General features: G+C 33.5%; 1 protein-coding gene across 3 annotated transcripts in view; it reads left to right on the top strand.

Annotated features, from left to right (window-relative positions):
• The window catches only part of RAB3GAP1 (RAB3 GTPase activating protein catalytic subunit 1), a 107,011-nt gene that overhangs the window by 56,453 nt on the left and 29,929 nt on the right, over positions 1-20,629 (top strand). For all 3 annotated transcript variants that reach the window (XM_012740106.2, XM_012740107.2, XM_012740108.2), the window contains exons 8-17: positions 2,444-2,543; positions 5,040-5,121; positions 6,628-6,696; positions 8,013-8,086; positions 10,556-10,648; positions 11,107-11,276; positions 13,768-13,857; positions 15,078-15,250; positions 16,905-16,959; positions 17,196-17,567. In XM_012740106.2, coding sequence (XP_012595560.1) covers positions 2,444-2,543; positions 5,040-5,121; positions 6,628-6,696; positions 8,013-8,086; positions 10,556-10,648; positions 11,107-11,276; positions 13,768-13,857; positions 15,078-15,250; positions 16,905-16,959; positions 17,196-17,567 — 1,278 coding nt within the window. The remainder of the gene's footprint in view (positions 1-2,443; positions 2,544-5,039; positions 5,122-6,627; positions 6,697-8,012; positions 8,087-10,555; positions 10,649-11,106; positions 11,277-13,767; positions 13,858-15,077; positions 15,251-16,904; positions 16,960-17,195; positions 17,568-20,629) is intronic.

Raw genomic sequence — 20,629 nt, forward strand, 5'->3', positions numbered from 1 at the left:
AGTCATAAAATTTAAGTTTAAATCCCCTTCTACCATAATCTAAATATTTGAAATCTCTCTCATATCCTAGTCTTCTTTTCTTTTTCAGTTTAAACATTCTTAGTTCTTTCAGATATTCTTTACATTTCATGATTTTATATTGTGATTGTTGATTTGGATATGATAGAACTATTTTTAGAACCATTTTTTTTTCATGTTTTACGAATTTTAGTTTGCAGGCTCTTTTTGAATGAGAGTTTTATTTTAAAACTTAACTTTCTCTCCCATCCATCTTTTCTAGTGGTTTTATAATTTTACAATTGAAGAATATTTTAGAACCAAGTCTTTTTTTCTGGGAGACAGGGTCTCGCTCTTTCACCTAGGCTGAAGTGCATTGGTGCGATTATATCTCACTACAGCCTTCAGACTCCTGGGCTCAAATAATTCTCACACCTTAGCCTCCCTAGTAGCTGCGACAACAGGTGTGTGCCACTATGCCCAGCTAATTTTTTTATCTTTTGTAGAGACTAGGTCTTGTTAGGTTGCCTAGGTTGGTCTTTAACTTCAGGCCTCAAGCATTTCTCCTGCCTTGGCCTCCCAAAGTGCTGGGATTGCAGGCATGAGCCACCATGCCCTGCCAGAACCAAATCTTAAAATGGTGTTTGGAGCCTCTTGCTATGTGGTGACATTGGGGGTTTTGAGATCTAGTCTTAGAATCTTGAGTTGCTTGTTTACGAAAGAATGAAGATTTTTTTTCCCCTCACACAATAACCTCTGGCCCTTAACTTCCCATTAAGCAAGTATCAAGCAGTTGTCGTTGGTAGTGCCCTACCCTAGGGCTGCCTGGCTTAAGTAGAAAGTCTTGTAATGCCCTTACTCTGGACTGAGTTCTTTTGCTTTCATTTAACGCAGTCTGTCATCCTAGGCTGTCAGTGCCTTCCTACACACTTGGAACTCATCAGGCATGTGCCCTGAACTCCACATATCCCTTTTGATTTTCTGTATCTTTTCTAGGCTCCACATAGATATTTCTGTCATTTTTTATCCTAGCTATTTCTTTCTGGTTATCTCTTTCTGTATTTATATTACTGTGTGACTAGATCAGAGGTTATATGTCAGAGTGACCTTGTTACGGCTTCTAAACCATTTGCACCTTATGAGTAAATGTTCATTTGATATCTTGACCTGACTAAAAAATTGATATATTGACCATCTAAAATCTTACCCTTGCTTGTCTAGGACACAGCAGCCCAAAATTGATTTAACTTTTTTGTGGGCAGCCACCTTATATTGTGACTTCAGATTGAGTTTGTATTCAGTTAAAGATTCTAGTGACATTTATAGATGCCACTGCTGAGCTAAATGTAAATGTCACTTACTCCTTTGCTACTTAGAGTGTGGTTTCTCCTAACCAGCAGCATTAGCAACACCTGGAAGCTGGTGAGACATGCATAATAGTATTGAATCTGCATTTTCCCAAGTTCCCTAGGTAAAGATTCCTATGCATGTTTAAGTCCTATTTTATGTTAGTGTAGGTTGAGCGTTATGAAGGGAAGCTGAGGTCATAAGATGATGTTTGGAGGATAGTATTACTTTTTATGATTTTTAGTGAATTTACAGATAATTGTAAGTTTTCTTTTGTTAACTGATTCATTAATCTATTTTTTATGAATGACCATTTGTTAGTCTAAAGCTGTGGTTAAATATGTGAGACTGACTTTAATTTGTGTTTATTTTCATTTAAAGAAAAGAAAAGACATCATGTCCCCAACCTAATAGTTTTACTTATTTGAAAAGTGAATCACCTTTTTTCCATATTTAATGCCTGAGGTGAATAGTAAGAATTGTATTTTATAAATAAAATTATAAGATATTTTGAAAAAGTATTTTGCTTAACAGAATTTAATATCTCCTTTATAAGTAGTTTAACCAACTTTATTTTAAAGCATTTTGCCCTCTGGCCTTGTTTTACTTTTTTTTTTTAAAGCTACATCAAATGAAAACATTTGTGGAAGCAATATGCAGAAATTATGGGAGTCTCGTGTATACCCGAATACATGGATAAATATACAGTGATTCTTTGCAGAGTTTACTTTTCCATTTTTTAAAGCCCAGTCTAACATTTGTCAGTACCGTTCATTACTATAGGATCTTTCCTCTTGATCATCCCTGATTCACCTCTTGAGCTTTTGGCCTATGAGAATTTCTTCCATGAAAATGATTTCCTAAATTCTGCATCTGTGGCTATGTTAATGTCAGTGACTTATTTTTCCTGTGGAATGGCTAAAATAGCGTATGTTTTTAATGGTCAGAATATGCATGCTGTTGTCTAACACTAGAATGTGAAAATCCAGGGCTCATAAAGGTAATATTTTATCCATTCCATAAGTGCAAAATTTTGATGTTGAATTTAATAGAACAAGAGTATTTATTTACATGGTATTGTTTTGCATATATTTTCTAGGGATGTCCTTTAACTCCATTGCCTCCAGTTAGTATTGCTATTCGATTTACCTATGTACTTCAGGATTGGCAGCAGTATTTTTGGCCCCAGCAACCTCCAGGTGAGGTCATTTAGAACAATATTTAACTTACTGAGTATAAATAGGAAAGAAAATATATTCAAAAATTAAAATTATTATACTTAATCGTATTTCACATTAACAGTATTTGTAATTTAGGTGTAATATTGCTGATTTCATCACTTTTATTATTATTTTTTCTCTTATAGAAAAATTCTGTAGGTTTTCTCTAGATACAGTACTGTTCTATATTTGACAATCTGTCTTTGAAAGCTGATATTATTTATAAGACATCCCCTGTGTGGAACATCATGTGCTGTAAACTACTATGAAGTGAATGATTAAAATGTCTCTTTTTAGAATATAATAAGAGAAGTCACACTCATAAGCTGAAAACAGACATGCAGAAAACCTTAGAGTTTTAAGAAGACTAAATAAGGAAAGCAGAGAAGAAAAATATGTGTGTATATACACACACTTATGGGGAAAATGATAGAATATTTTAACTTGCGTTTTATAAAAATGTAACCAAAATCAGTTTGCCTGCTTAGCCATTAATAAACTGATTCATTCAACATTCATTAATTATTAGCCTGTAATAGGCCAGGTTGTGCTAAGGACAGAAGTATGAATAGCACATTAAGTTTTAGAAAAGCTCACCTTTATAGACAATCTTCTAATAAAGTGAGGTTTTGATTCCTGTGTGTTTCTTTCACGTGTGTAAGTTATTTTCAAGTACATCTAATAAGAAATTTAATACAAACTTATAAATAATTATATAAATTTTACTAGCTTGAAAACACTTTCCAGTCTATCTCCCCCCAAAAGAAAGAAATGAATATTCTTTACTGTTTATTTTTGTTCTAAGTAGTTAATAAGATTGAAAATAAGGATTGATAGGTATGAGATGATATAAAAATTACTGTAATACATCCTTAGCTTTAGGGAGTTAAAAGAGTACTGCTACTATTTTACTTTGTATACCACTGAAGAATTTGAAACTCTAATGTACGGTAAAAAGACTATCTAAATTACAGCTAAGAAATAAAAGCTAAGCTTTAGAGTTATATTAGAAGAAAGACTCAAATATTTGTATTAGTAATTTTAGTTCTCAGATAACAATACCCACTGGACAATCTGTAGGCTACTTCTAGTTAGAAGTTTCAATTCTTACTCTCCTCTTTCTTTTTCCCAAGGCCACTTTACTATTAAGCAATTTTAAAAGATCTCCCAAGGTTGTATGGTCTGCTGATGATCTAAGAAGAAGCCCAAGAACTAGAATCTTAGCATTATAATTCTGATTGTAAAAAAGGTCTTTGTTAATGTTGTATTGCCAAGTTTTTTAATGGGAATAAAAATACTAACCTCCTATCTCAGTGGATTGAAGGCCATACAAATTCTTAACATTTTCTCTTATAAGGGGGAGGGACTGAACATACTAGGCAATATGCCCTAGACACTGTCTTGGCATTTTATATCCTAGTTTGTGTAATTCACATATACCTACAAGATTAGCATTATCTTTCTTAGAGATGTAAGTTTCTTAGAGATTGTTAAGTTTCTTAAAGGACTGGCTCAAGATCACATGGTCACCAAGTGGTAAAATTTACATTCAAACACTAGTCAGGCTCCCATGGTTTTCATTCCACAGTGTTGCTTTTCAACTTTTAATTCAGCTAAAACCTTTGCACAGTTATATTTTAGTAATAATTTTTAATTTACTACTTTATAAAAATGGGCTTATTATAATTTTATAGCTCTTAAAAATTCACATCTTGTAATAATGTTAGTGGTTATGATCTTTATTGTAAGCATTCTTTAGTTGGAAAAATGGAATGAATTGACTTGAGAAAATTTACTGAATCAGGTAATCCATATTTAATGACTAATTTTAATAATTTAGTTAGGGTGTAGATAATTATCAGGCATGATTTTAGCAAATGTTTTTTAGAAGTGTTTTTTACTTCCTCAGGAGGGATAGAGCTAAGAGTGATCTTCCCTCTAAATTTTCCTCCAGTCTCATAGACCATTCATAATGGAAAGGAGGTTCTTTCCTGAACTTTTAAATATTTCCATCTATTATTAACCAGAATATAATTCTTATTGTTGGTAACAAATTTGCTAATTTGCTGTTAGGAAATTATTGACAGCAAAACTGATGAATGTAGGTTGGTGACTAATTGTTTTAATACAGGGGTAATATTTCATGTCATATTAATCACATTTTTTGAAAATACAAACAAATTTTACAGAAATAATATTCTTTCAAGGAATATTTCAGAAGGGTAAAATTTAGAATACATGGCTTGGGTGAAATACCGAGTAAATTGGAAATAAGCATGTCCTTTTAACCCTAATTTTCTCAGGGGAGGTCCTTAATATTTGCTATATGTGCTATAACTTACTTTAGCTTGCTACATGTGTTCTGTTATAGGCACTTATAAAGCTATAATCTTCCAAAGGGCTTAACCTAACTAGATTAGATTCTTATTTCTATATTTTTTTGCCAAATAATGGAAAACTATTTCTTTTGTTTAGATATAGATGCCCTTGTAGGAGGAGAAGTTGGAGGCCTGGAATTTGGCAAGTTACCATTTGGTGCCTGTGAGGATCCTATTAGGTGAGAATTTCAATCTACCATTTGAATTGTGAATTATTTTGCTTTTAAAATTTATACTGATACTGATTTTACTGTGCTTTATGATACTGTAGTCTGCTGAGATGAATGTAGTTACTAGAAATAAAGACCTATACCTGCTTTCTTTATTTTTTCATTTTACACGAAAACCTTCTGAAATTTAATATTCATCTATAATAAGAGTTTGGCAAATTATGTCCTGTGGACCAAATCTGGCCAGTAGCCAATTTTTGTATGGCCAGTAGCTTATTTTTGTATGGTCAGTGAGCTTAAAATGGTTTTTACATTTTTAAGAGTTACAAAAGAAAATATATAACAGAGATCATACATGGTCTATAAACCCTAAAAATATTTATTCTTTGGCTCTTTGTAGAAAAAGTTTGCCCACTGTGAACTTATAACATGATTTTTTAAAGTTGAGATTTAATATACCTGCCATAAAATTTATCATTTGAAAGTGTACAGTTCAGTGGTTTTTAGTATTTAGAGTTGTACAGCCATAATCATTATGTCATTCCAGAACATTTCCATTACCTCCAAAAGAAACTGTCTCTATGAATTTATTAATATCTATTCTGGACATTTCATATAAATGGAATCATACAATATGTGGCTTTTTGTGTCTGGCTTCTTTTACTTAGCATAATGTTTTTGAGGTTCATCCATGTTGTAGCATTAATCAGAACAGTAGTCCCCACTTATCCCTGGGGGATATGTTCCAAGACCTCCAGTGGATACCTGAAACTCTGTATAGTACCAATCCCTATATGTACTGTTTTTTCCTATACATATATACCAATGATAAAGTTTAATTTATACATTAGTCACAGTAAGAGATTAACAACAATAATAAATAGAATAATTATAATAATATATTGTAATAAAAGTTATATGAATGTGATCTCTGTCTCCCTCTCTCTGTCAAGATACCTTACTGTACTATACTCACCCTTCTTGTAATCTGTCGATCTTATGATCAGGACAGCTACTAAGTGACTAATGGGTGGGTAGCGTATACAGTGAAGATACTCTGGACAAAAGGATGGTTCTACTCAGAACAGTGCACAATTTAAAACTTAGGAATTTTTTTTTCTGAAATTTTCTGTTTAATATTTCATACCACAATTGATTGCAGGTAACTGCAAACTGTGGATAAGGAGGGACTACTGTACTTTATTGCTGTTTATGGCTATAAATGTGCCGTTGTATGGTTATACCACATTTTGTTTATCCATTCATCAGTTGGTGGGTTATTTACACTTTTTGGCCATTATGTATAAACACGATTTTTCAATGTTTGCAAAGCATTAGCTTCATAAAGAGATGCTACCGTTTGCTGAACCAGTTGTTTCTAGTTTATTGTATTATAAATATAGCACCACTTTTAACAGACTTTTATTTTCTTAGGTTACATTTCTAGAAGTAGAATTGCTGAGTCAGAAGATATATGTACAGTATTAAAGCTTTTGAATATATTTTATGTTTTAGTGAACTCCATTTAGCAACTACATGGCCTCATCTAACCGAGGGGATCATAGTGGATAATGATGTTTATTCGTAAGTATGTTAAGAGTAATACATTGAAATTGAAAAACTTCAGTAGAGTAAATTAAGTGCCAAGTGGCTAGCAATTTTCCTTTTTGTTTATATGAGTTTCTGATAAGGTTGGTCGAGTTTTCTATTTTTTGGACTGATTAATATGTATTAGAGATGTGTTTTAGGTTGGTAGTTGTAGAGGTGAGAGCCTTAGTTCAGGGATAATAAGTAATTTAAATTTTATTATATTTTAGCAAAGAAGATACCTCTTAAGCAGTTTGGGATTCAGTACATAATTCTGTTGAACTACTCTTAGCTGGTAAAACGCATTTACTGAAGTGTTTTGAAGAGATGATGTTTGTCTTCAAAGATGATGATCTTTGAAGAGATGTATAAGAATAATATTTGATTATTAAATATTGGAAATAATAAAACATCCATGCCCTATGCTCCTTTGCAGTGGAAACAACTTGAAAATTGCAGTAAGCATTATCTAGGAACAATGTGGAGAAAAAGGAAGGCAATTTTAGTACCTTCTTGTGCTTGATGTAGAACAGTGAGAAATAGTACACCTTTTCTTTTCATAATTAAATTTCTTGTATTTGCTAATGGTGAAAGTAACACGAGTGCTTCTTCATCAGATAACTTAAGTTTAAAGAAGAACCTAAAACTAATTATAATCCCATTACTTAAAAAGTAGCCAATTAGCATTTTGGTGTATATCTTTTTAAAGTTTAAATTTATATATTAATTTGCTGTATTCATTTAATATATTATTTTACATCTTTTATGCCAGACATTGGAGGTCTTTGTTGTCATTTTCTGATTGCTCCATAGTATTTTATTAAGTGGATGCACCCTCATCTATTTAATTGAGAAAATAGGACATTTTTATGCAAGTTTCCATACTCTTTTTTTTTTTTTATTAAAAGTGATATTAAAACCAGGTTGTTTAAGATAATTGTTCATATTTGCTTGTTTCTCATTCCTTTTTATATTATTCTTAAAGTATATTCTTAAAGTATTATTCTCTCATTAGGTTATTAGTGTATGTTGGCTGCTCAGAATCATTTTTATATGTGTTTTTTGATTGTTTTGATTTTGGTGTTTCCTTTTGTATTTTTTTTGTCTAAGAACTTTGATTTTTTTTTTTACGATACTATTTTTAAAAAACTTAACCATATGGCCTGTGTATTTGGATAATCGTTAGTTTAAGGGTGACTAAATGAATTGCTTGTCTTTCCATATAAAATTTTCATTAGACTGCATTTTGTTAAGTTCATGAATCTTGCAGATTATTTTAATTAGGATCTTATATTTATTGTTTTGCATTTTAGTGATCTGGATCCTCTTCAAGCTCCCCATTGGTCTGTTAGAGTAAGAAAAGCTGATAATCCTCAGTGTTTGCTAGGTAAGATATATTATGTTCCTCTGTGGAAATACCACTAAACTGCTTATCTTCCAAATCAGGAACACTGAATACATTCTTTACACTTTATTTCATCTATCAAAAAAAAATTTTTTTTTTTTTTTTTAATTTTTGTCACCTCCTCAGTTAACATCATGTGGTAAAAATCTTTGCTAACAGCAGTGAATCCTTTTTTGAATACCACTAGCAGGATTTTTCTTGTCTTTCAGTTTTATGTAACTGTAGTAGTCTATACCCTGCTATACTTTAGAATTATCCATTATATTCTAATTATCTCAGTTTTATTCTTCTGATGTTTTTATGTTACTCCCCTTTCTTTCTCCTGTAGTATAGACAGTATCTTCTCTTCCTGTTAGTGGAGCCCTTTTTACTTTCTGTTGTTCCCCCTGGACCTGTGTTATCTAATGAGAAAGAGCACTGATTCTTGACAGTGTGCATTAGAGTTCTTCTTTAGAGGCGTATCACATCTGCAAACCTATTTTCTGATATGGGAAAAGAGATGTAAATAATCTTGCCCACCTCACAGGGTTATTTGAAAAACCAAGCGAAGTAACATAAATGGAAGTACTTTGAAAAATATTAATTGCTGTTTAGATAGTATTATTGTATCTCATGTCTGGGATTCTTTCCCTTTTTTATAGGTATATCTCTTTCATGAAGTCTTCTGAACCCATCTCCTTAATGTGCCTTTTCATCTTTTTCCTCCTTATATTTAGTGCACATGAAAATATTTTCTCCATTTCTTATGTTTGTTCATGCCACCTTCACTCCATATCACTCGATATATTACCATTCAACTGATGGAGTTACTAAATATTTATTATGACAGTAATGATACATTTCTCTAAAGCATTATTTTCTTAGGCTCTCTATCATTCATGATGTACTGTTTGTCAAATGCTATTAATAATTAGCAATTGCCATTTGTGCTAACTATATAATAGTGAAAACAAATATGTATAAAGGTAAAATTCCTGCCATTGGCAAATTTGTCTGGGGCTTTAGGGAAATAGTATAGCGTCAATATCAAGAGTCTTAGAGTTGAATAGACATTGCTTCAAATCCTAGATCCGTTAGTTTGCTCAGGTTTCTTAATCTCTTCAAACCTCACAGTCCTTCAGTAAAATAGAGATAACAGAAGTATACATTTTGTAGGGTTATTGGGAGGATCGAATAAGGTTATGTACCTGTGTGTATGTGTATATTACATTTAACACAATGTCTTTCTTACAGTAAATGAACAGTAAATGGTTTCTATTGTTTAATCATTGAATTATTACATTTTAAAATGTACTTACTAAATTGTTTCCTCTTATACCTCATCCACTGACTTCTATGATAATTCCAGAGGACCTTAGAATTGAAAGAATTGAAAGTGTTCTCATTTTAAGTTACTGTCCATGATCTCACCCTACCTCTTTGACTACTTTATATGACTAGATTATGTATAAACTTTTCTTACCTTTCTCAGAAAGTCCAAAAATGTGCTAGGTGTATTCAGAACTAGTTGTTAAATTATAAAACTTAGATGTACTTTAGTACTGACAGTTCTTATTAAGCATTAATTTCTTTGTGGAAACACACCTCATTGAAGCTCTTTAGAAGATAGCAGACCCCTTTCCCTCTTAATGACAAAACATACCATTAATATACATCAGAAACTGAAACGCCTTTATCCAACATAATCCTCTAGAAACATATCTTTAGAATTTCTTGGGGTTGGTTGATTGGTTTGTTTGTTTCCCCCAGAGATAGAGTCTCACTGTCACCAAGTGTAGAGTGCAATGGCATGATCATAGCTCTCTGCAACCTCGAATTCCTGGGCTCAGGTGGTGCTCTTGCCTCAGCCTCCTGAGTAGGTAGGACTATAGGTTTGTGCCGCCATACTCCACTTATTTTTTATATATTTTTTAAGAGATAGGGTCTTGTTATGTTGCCCAGGCTGGTCTTGAACTCCTTGCCTTAAGCAATCCTCCTGCCTTGGCCTCCCAAAGTGCTAGGATTTCTGGCATGAGCCACTATGCCTGGCCTTAGAATTTCTTTTTTATTATTTTTTTTAATGGATTTAGATTCTAGTAGGATAGCAGTTGGGGAAAGAAGACTACTATAAACATACAGTAATGTTCTTGTTATTTATATAACTGATGATGGATACCTTTTGTCTCAGTGAGTTATATAGTAAATGCTTAATATTAGGTACAATTATTTTTTCTTTCATTCTAGAAGGAATTCTAAGGAAAAACTTTTAATATCCCGGGACATGGAGAGAAAGGAAGGAAGAACAAGGCTACCTGTGACATAGGGTTAATTTTTTCCTTTCATGGAAAAACTGAATGATTTTATTTTCTACCATATCTTAGTTAATAGTTTTTGTGAGAAGACATATTTTAATTTATAAGATTGATTTTTTTTCAATTAAGTGTCAAAATGAGTAACTTATTTTCTATGTAGGTGATTTTGTCACTGAATTTTTTAAAATCTGCCGTCGAAAGGAGTCAACTGATGAGATTCTTGGACGATCTTCATTTGAGGAAGAAGGAAGAGGTAATCAACTTTTTTTTAATATTAGTTGCAAATTTTACCATTTTCTTTAGAAAGGCAACTTTTCATGTATTTTCTCATTTTGAATTAAGTTGGAGAAGCAAGTTTTAGTGGATTAGACAGCTGTCGTTCCTTTTTAGGCTATACCCAGAGCTTGTTAAGAGATTAAGTGCGTTTAATAAGTTCTTTCCACCAAAAACAAAAATGTAAGATATTTTGAAAAGTAGAGTTTTAGAGGTTTATTTTTGAAGTCTCCTGTGAAGAAATAATTTGTATGACACCTTTTTCACTTATGCTTGCATGTAAAGCTGAAAATGTGGATTAAAATCTAATAATTCTGAGACCATGTAACACTAGTGAAAAGAATGAGTAAAATAGTCTATATAACCATCAACTTACTCATCACTTTAACCTACTAAGGTTGGTGATATAATTTATATTCATTTCTATTCCTTTTATAGAAACTGCTGATATAACTCATGCTTTGTCAAAGTTGACAGAGCCAGCACCAGTTCCAATTCATAAATTATCAGTATCAAATATGGTACACACTGCAAAGAAGAAAATACGAAAACACAGAGGTGCAGAAGAGTCACCACTGAATAATGATGTCCTCAATACTATTCTCCTGGTAACTAAATGTTCTGTCTTTATAGGTCTGTATGCATACTCATTTATTCATTTTACATTTAGTCCCTTCTATGTATGTGACAGGCACTTAATTGGGAATATAAAATGAGTAAAACAAAGTCTACACATTCAGAGAATCCCCACTAGTACAGTGGGAAGAAAGAAAGTAAACAACAGTTAAAATACCCTGTTGCACCTGAATAGTCTGGCAGAAGGACTGTGAGGACAAAGCAGAGGGTACATCTGTCTCTGTCTGGGCAGTGGGAATCAGGGAGGGCTTCCATAAAGAGGGACACCTGAGCTGAATCTTGAAGAAAAGGCTTTAGAAACAGGGGAATAGCAGAGGCCTGAGAGCTGTTGAACAGTTGGTATTTTGTAGGGTGCTTACTAGGGAGTGACCAGGATCAAGGCTGCAGAGGTAGCAGGTAACCTGCCATGCTGAAGTGCTGGATTTTATCTTGCAGTTTAGTACTGTTTTAAGCAGAAGATCAACATGATCAGAATTGTAGTTTTGAAAGATCACTTTGATAATAGTCTAGAAAAAGCTTTATAGTAAGGATGAGAGGGGGATACAGTAGAGGGCTAGAGTGTCTCCTAGGTGTAGTGTGTTGGAATGGCTCAGCCTGGGAGCTACCCATACTACAGTTTAATCCCTGCATGAATTACTGTATGCCTTTGAACTAGACATTTCAGTTTCTTCATCTATAAAATGAGGCTAACAAAACCTTGTGAGATTATTGTGAGAATTAAAGGACCTTCTATGAGACTGCCTGGTATATAATAGGCCTTTGATAAGTGATAGCTATTTTTACTCTAATTGTAGTTATTATAATCACACTCCTGGCAATATGTGCATAAGACAATCTGGGGAAGAAACTTCAAAAGTAGTATAATGAAAAGAATAACTGGACTTGGAAACTAGATGTTAATTTTGTCCCTGCCATTTATTTATTTATTTATTTATTTATTTATTTATTTATTTATTTATTTATTTATTTATTTATTTATTATTTTTTTTATTTTAGCGTATTATGGGGGTACAAGTGTTAAGGTTACTTATATTGCCCATGCCCCCCTGCCGCCTCGAGTAAGAGCGTCAAGCATGTCCATCCCCCAAACATTGCACATCTTACTCATTATGGTTGTATATACCCATCCCCTCCTCCCCCCTCCCACCCTCCGAACACCCGATAAATGTTACTCCTATATGTCCACTTAGGTGTTGATCCGTTAATACCAATTTGCTGGTGAGTACATGTGGTGCTGGGTTTTCCATTCTTGAGATACTTCACTTGGTAGAATGGGTTCCAGCTTTATCCAGGAATATACAAGAGGTGCTATATCACCGTTGTTTCTTAAAGCTGAGTAGTACTCCATGGTATACATATACCACATTTAATTAATCCATTCATGAATTGATGAGCACTTGGGTTGTTTCCACAGCTTTGCAATTGTGAATTGTGCTGCTATAAATATTCGAGTGCAGGTGTCTTTTTCATAAAGTGACTTTTGATCTTTTGGGTAGATGCCCAGTAGTTATCCCTGCCATTTATATGAACAGGACTCTTAGCTAAATTTTCAGCTTCTACATGGTAAGATGTGGGCAGTGATATTTAGCGCTCACAGCAGTATAAGAATAGGATAATGTTTATAAATGTGCCTAGCACTGGCATTTGGCACATAGTAGGTCCTTTAATTTTAAAGTATTTTGAAAATGTTCTATAATATATGGCAAAGTATATATGGTAAGAGGAACCATGATCAGCAGTACCACAAAACAATTGGGATGGACAGCAATAAAATGACTGAAAAGAAGACTCCTTCTTAAGAATGTATCCTTAGAGATTATATTCAAATTATGTAGCTCAGTTGTCATATACACTCAGTTTTTTTGACTACCCCTACACACACACACACACACACACACACACACACATACACAGAGAGAGAGAGAGAGAGAGAGAAAGCATGTGGAAAAGATACATTGGTTACTACAGGTTTAGACTGCTTCCCACTTTCTGGGAATATCTCACAAAATAAGGTGTGGGTCTTAAATACCTTTGTGTATTCCACGTATGGAAACCTATGGATGATATCTCTACAGATCCTCATGACTATGTGGGTGTTTTAATTGTCTTTTATAGTTTTCTCTTTCTAATAGCATTAATACTTTTTAAAATATGTGATGGCCTTGGATGAGCATCAAATCACAGTGAAGAGATTTTACTTTTATACTGTTCAACACAGAATTAGGTGGCTATTTTTAAGAAAATAGCCTGATTTCTAAAATTGGCTAGTCACTGAAACCCTCTGTATTTTCAAAGAGAAACAGAAAAAAATTGAAATAGTGTAGAACCAACTGGCCAGTACAGTAGGAATATTCTCATTGTTTTAGAAGCAAAATCATTAAAAAGTTAAATAGTACTTATATGAGTTATAAAAATCAATATAGGAAATGTGTTCTAAAATGCGATTATTTTCTTTCTTCCAAGTTCTTATTCCCTGATGCTGCTTCTGAGAGACCATTAGATGGAACTACTACTTCAACAGATAATAATCCTGCATCAGAGAGTGAGGACTATGTAAGTTGGGAGTTTAATATTACAATATTTTAAATACATTGAATTTCTAGGGTTTTTTTCTGTATTTCTAGCTTAATAGCCTAAGTGTCCTTTTGTTTTGAAAATCACCTTAGGAATATTGAATGAAGATCATGGCCACCACTCAGATAATGACCTGGTACAGAATATTGGCATAGATACGTATTTTGGGTAGCAGGAATTTTTCCAGAAACAGTGAAAAATAGCGTAAATACACTGTGTATAGATAGGATTTCCTTCATTTTAGAGATTTTGTGAAATCATTGAATTTATGTTTTGCAACAGATTCTTCTAGACTTCAAAACTAGATTGTGAGTGGAAAACTCTTTAATGCAGTAAAATATGTAAAATTTTCATATTCTCCTTGTCTAGTGTTTGAGAAATTAAGAAATGAGAAATTTTAAATAAGAGGGCTACAGATATATCAAACTGTTTACAGTAGTTGTTGAGAAGTAGATTTCATGAAATGAGGTAGAAAAGCACCATCTTTTACATTTTCAGTTAATAGAGTTCTGATTTCCTTCCCTTTTTTTTGTTTTGACAAGTATATACTCATTTGTAATTAAAAGATGTTTAAAACAACACACAAAATTTAGAATACATCTTAAAGACTCCATAGAAGAAATTGAAAGCTATAACTTTAGCCTCATTTTTTTTATCTTAGTAGAAATCTTAAATACATGGAACTCCCTAAGAATAATTTATGCAATAGTGTAGTAAACATTTGATAAAAGCTACTTTTGGTAGGATAGGTTAATTTTAGTATTAAAATCTCTCTATATACACTTTTTTTTTTTTTTTTTTTTTTTTGAGACAGAGTCTCGCTTTGTTGCCCAGGCTAGAGTGAGTGCCGTGGCGTCAGCCTAGCTCACAGCAACCTCAAACTCCTGGGCTCGAGTGATCCTTCTGCCTCAGCCTCCCGGGTAGCTGGGACTACAGGCATGCGCCACCATGCCCGGCTAATTTTTTATATATATATCAGTTGGCCAATTAATTTCTTTCTATTTATAGTAGAGACGGGGTCTCGCTCTTGCTCAGGCTGGTTTTGAACTCCTGACCTTGAGCAATCCGCCCGCCTCGGCCTCCCAAGAGCTAGGATTACAGGCGTGAGCCACAGCGCCCGGCCTATATACACTTTTTGATCATATTTATAAAATATGTTGCTAATAAATTTCGCTTTGTTTCTACTTTGTTAAATTTAGAATCTCTACAATCAATTCAAATCTGCACCATCTGACAGTTTAACATACAAATTGGCTTTGTGTCTTTGTATGATTAATTTCTACCATGGAGGATTGAAAGGAGTGGCACACCTCTGGCAGGAATTTGTTCTTGAAATGCGTTTCAGATGGGAAAACAACTTTATGATTCCAGGGTAATATTTTCAATTTTTAGTTTTTTTAGATAGGATTTTTATTTGTTAGCAGACAGTTGACTTTTGACCTGTTAATTATCCTTTTCTAGGAAATCTGCCCTAAGAAAGTGGTAAGAAACTTGGATATGGTTTATGTTCAGAGGTGTTCACTATGGCAAATTTATAATAGGAAATAAAAGTGAAACCTAAATATTAAACAAAAAGAATAGTTAAATAAATTATATCTCTATATGGGAAATTATGGATCCATTACAAAATATTTTCCCCAAGAATCTTTAATAACATAAACTGTTCATAATGTTTATAATAAAGTAGAATCTAGTAATTTGTACTCAGAGTACTTTTAATTATGCTAATATAAATGTATAGAAAAAAGATTGGAAAGAAATACAGCCAAGTGCTAACAGAGTTTTCTTAGTTGTGAAATTATATTTTTATTTTATTCTTTATACTTTTGTGTATTTTCTAAGTCTTCTGCAATAAACATGTATTTTGTAAATGGAAGGAAAACATCTTTAAAGTTCATCATAAGTTCAGATATTAAACATTACCTATAATTTTTGGTATAATTTATATCGACATTTCACATAATCACATAAAATATTTTAGTTGGCATATATGTTAATATTACATAGTTTAGCACTCATCTTCTCATGCTAAGGATAGGAGAATCATGACTATGAGTAATATAAAGTCATTGATCCAGAACTATTTACTTTTATGTCATTTGTCAATCTCTGCTTAGCTGGATTTTCTCTTGGTTCTAATCTTTTTTTTTTCTGGAAGTTATTACAGATCCAGAAGCATGTTGAATATGACAAGAGTACCTTTGGCTGATTGCCGGGAACCCGGTGGCTTAGAACTAGAATCAGTCTGGGATACCACTGAAATAGAGATGGAGATCTTGGTTTTTATAGCGATAATCCACTATAATAATTTATAACTAAATACATAGACTGATTTATTTTGTATGGTGTAAAATACTGTATGCAAGCTACTTCCTGGGGTGGATTTAGAGATTTTTTTCTCACTTTACATTTCTGTTAGCTTAAAAAAGCTATCACTAATTTACTATTATATTGTCTGTGGGTGTGTGTTTAAGAGACAGGATCTTGCTCTATTGCCCAGGCTGGAGTGCAGTGGCACAATTATAGTTCATTGCAATTTCAAATGCCTGGGCACAGGTGATCCTCCTGCCTCAGCCTCCCAAGTAGCTGTGTACAAGTGCACACCACCATGCCTGGCTAATCTTCCAATTTAATAGAGCCCACCGCGTCTGGCAATTTTTTTTTATTTTTGTAGAGATGAGGTCTTCCTATGTTACCCAGGCTGGTCTCAAACTCCTAGCCTCAAGTGATCCTTCCACCTCAGTCTACTGAAGTGCTGGGATTGCAGGCTTGAGCCACCATGCCCAACTGCTATTGTGTTTTAAAGTATCTATTACATTTGCTATTGGTGATTTGTGGGCTAGGTATATAAAATAAATTTTCATCTTTTAATCATATGTACTGTCCCTCTAGAACTCAGTTACCTTACCTATATAGATATTAGTTTGATTTGTTATCAATATAACTAAAAATTATGGTAGTATAGAAAAAATCATATCTGAAGCAATTTTACTAAAACTAAGCTTTCTGTTTTCTTTATTTGATAGATTAGCAAGTGGACCCCCAGATCTAAGGTGTTGTTTACTGCACCAGAAACTACAGGTAAAGATTTTCCAATGACTTATATATACAGTCTTGATTTAATTAGAGCTGTTCTAAATCTAAATGTAATAATGGGTTGTAGCCTAGTGTCGTCATCCTGCTGTAGGGTGCTTGTAGTCACTGTGAATCACAAGGTCCTGAGAAGTGGAGAATGAAAATTAAATATTCAAACAGTGGATAGATTTTTATTTTGCTGTAACTAATTCAACTATAAATGTTATTTCTGTTTTCTTAAGATGTTAAATTGTTGTATTGAAAGAAAGAAGGCACGTGATGAGGGGAAAAAGACAAGTACTTCAGATAATGTCACTAATACTTATCCAGGGGATGCTGGAAAAACTGGAGACCAGTTGGGGCCAGATAATCTGAAAGATACAGATAAAGAAAAAGGAGAGGTGGGAAAATCTTGGGATTCCTGGAGTGACAGTGAAGAAGAATTTTTTGAATGCCTAAGTGATACCGAAGAACTTAAAGGAAATGGACAAGAGAGTGGCAAGAAAGGAGGACCTAAGGAGATGGCAAATTTAAAGCCAGAAGGACGCCTCTATCAGCATGGGAATCTTACACTACTACACAATGGAGAACCTCTCTACATTCCAGTAACCCAGGTAGGATGCTCAGGCTCTTTCAATTTTAATTTATTTTGTTGTTTGTGTAACTTTATTCTAGTAAGAGATAGATGGTTTAGGTGGGGGAAATTCTTTAAAAAGTTTATGTTTAGAGACACTTAAAGATTTGAAATCTATGTGAACTTTTGGTTTACATAGGTTTAGGTTTACTATTTCTGAAATTGAGAAGTATTCTGAAGTGTAAGTAAATAGTAGCTCATCATGTATAAGGTGATCTATTATTTCTTAAGTTGAATGGCAAATACTCAAATGTTTAACAAAATCCAAAAATACGGAGAGGAGAGAACAAAAGTAAAAACCCTCCAACAGGCTAGATGCAGTGGCTCACACCTATGATCCTAGTACTTTGTGACGCCAAGGCGGGGATTGCATGAGGCCAGGAATTGGAAAGCAGCTTGGGCAACATAGCGAGACCCCTTATAAAAAATAAAATAAAATTATTAGCCAGGTGTGGTGGCTTGCTTCTGTAGTCCCAGCTACTTGGGAGGCTGAGGCAGGAAGATTGTTAGAGCCCAGGAGTTTGAGGTTGTAGTGAGCTACGATGGTGCCACTGCATGTCAGCCTGTGTGATGACAGAGCAAGACCCTGTCTCAAAAAAAAAATTTTTTCTGTTATGTGATTAGTTTTTATCTGTTCAAAAATGCAGTTTGAAGCCATGTTACATCATTAGGATATAGAACAGCAACAACCCAATAACAGAAACAGTAGTTTTTGATGGTTTGTTTTTGATTAAGTAATACTGGAATATGTACATTCTATTGTGAAAAATTCTACTCTGGACAAAGTGAAAGCCACCACCCACTAATTCAACTCTTATCCCTTGGAGTAACCACTGTTACTGGTTTGGGTTACATTTCTTATAATTGTTTCTATGCATCGAAATACATGTATGTATGTATATATTGATACATAGTTTTATAGATTTGTTTGTTTTTAAATATGTGCATTAGAGTGCAACTTTTTATTTAAGCTAATATGTCTTAAAGATCTTTTCATGTCATTACTACTTCATTTCTTTTTAATTACCGCATAATATTCCATGACATGGAAGAGCTATAGTTTATTTAACCATTCCCTTTTGATCACAATTTATGTTATGTGCAAGTTTTTGCTGTTACAAACAGTGCTGCAATACAAATTCTTACAGGTTTTTGCATATTTGTGTGTTCACATATGAGTGTTTCTTTAAGGGAGATAACAAATGGAATTGCTAGGTAAATGGATATACAAGTTACCAAATTCCTCTTCAAAAAGGCTATATCGGCCGGGCACGGTGGCTCACGCCTGTAATTCTAGCTCTCTGGGAGGCCGAGGCGGGGGGATTGCTCAAGGTGAGGAGTTCGAAACCAGTCTGAACAAGAACGAGACCCCGTCTCTACTATAAATAGAAAGAAATTAATTGGCCAACTAATATATATAGAAAAAATTAGCCAGGCATGGTGGCACATGCCTATAGTCCCAGCTACTCGGGAGGCTGAGGCAGGAGGATTGCTTGAGCCCAGGAGATTGAGGTTGCTGTGAGCTAGGCTGATGCCACGGCACTCACTCTAGCCTGGGCAACAAAGCCAGACTCTGTCTCAAAAAAAAAAAAGGCTGCATCTATTTTACACTCCCATCAATGGTGAATGTTAGAGTAAAGAAATAGTCATTCTCTCCCCAACTTTTCTTCCTCACTTTCACAAATATACGCCAATCACTCTTCTCAACCTTGGGAATTTAGTAGCAAACTAGACAGTAAGATTCTTGCACTCATGGTACTTATATTCTATTAAATTCTTATAAATAATTGATGTTACCAATCATATAAATTTTTGCCAACATTATAGTCAAAAGTAGTATCTCGATGTTTTAAATTATATTTCCATGACTTTTGATGAACGTACACATCTTTTAATATGTTTATTGGCCATCCTTTCCTGTGAATTACCTGTGATATTTCTTTTATATTGCTGTCCTATTCTTATGAATTCTTCATATTTTAGATAAGAATCCTCAGTTATACATATTGTATGTATTTTCTGCTAGTGATTCTTAAAATATATGTTTATATGTTTATTTATTTGAGTTATAACTTAACATAGTAAAGCACATAAATCTTAAGTGTATAGCTTGATGAAATTTTTCATATTTATACACACATGTAGCTACCTTGTGGATCAAGATATAGAAAATTCTCATCATCCTAGAACAGTGCTGATTAATATAATAGAACTTTCTGTGAAGATGGAAATGTTTTACATTCTCTATCTTTGCCATCCAGTACTATAGCCATTACCTACATGTAGTTACTGAGTGCTTGAAATATGGATAATGTAACTGAGGAATTGAATTTTTAAATTTTATTTATTTAAATCCAAATAGCCAGATGTATTGGATAGTATAGCCCAGTACTCCCTCCAACTAACTTTCTCTTTTATCACTATAGGTTAGTTTTGTCAGTTTTTGAATCTCATAAATGAGATCATACTTTGTTCTTTTATACATAAATTATACATTGTGTACTCTTTCATACATTGTGTTATCATATGTTGTATACTGTTGGCCTTGTTTCAGTCAGTTACTAAGATTTATCATGCTGTTGCATGTATTAGTATTTGTGCTTTTTATTAATTTGTGGTATTCTATTGTATGAATTTGTCACAATTTGTTTATCCATTCACCTGTTGATGGACATTTGGATTGTTTTCATGTTGGGCTACTGTGAATAAAGCTACTGGGAACATTCTTATGTCTTTGGTAGACACAGGCACTCAATTTCTTTTGGATATATTCCTAACAGTTGTTGGGCTATATGGTAGAAATACGTTTTAGCTTTAGAAGATATATCTAAATAGTCTCTCAAAGTGGTAGAACTAATTGACCTTCCCACCAACAGTGTATAGTAGTGTAGTTATTCTATATAATCCCCCCCCCCACTTGATGTGCTGAGTGTCCCCAAGACCACTGCCAGGCTTAATGGTTTGCTAGGTGGACTCACAGGATTTAGCATGTTATCACATTCATGACTATAATCTATTACAGGAAAATCAGCAAAGGGAAAA

The sequence above is a fragment of the Microcebus murinus genome, chromosome 8 (assembly GCF_040939455.1).
Source record: "Microcebus murinus isolate Inina chromosome 8, M.murinus_Inina_mat1.0, whole genome shotgun sequence".
In the NCBI taxonomy this organism is placed as follows: Eukaryota; Metazoa; Chordata; class Mammalia; order Primates; family Cheirogaleidae; genus Microcebus; species Microcebus murinus.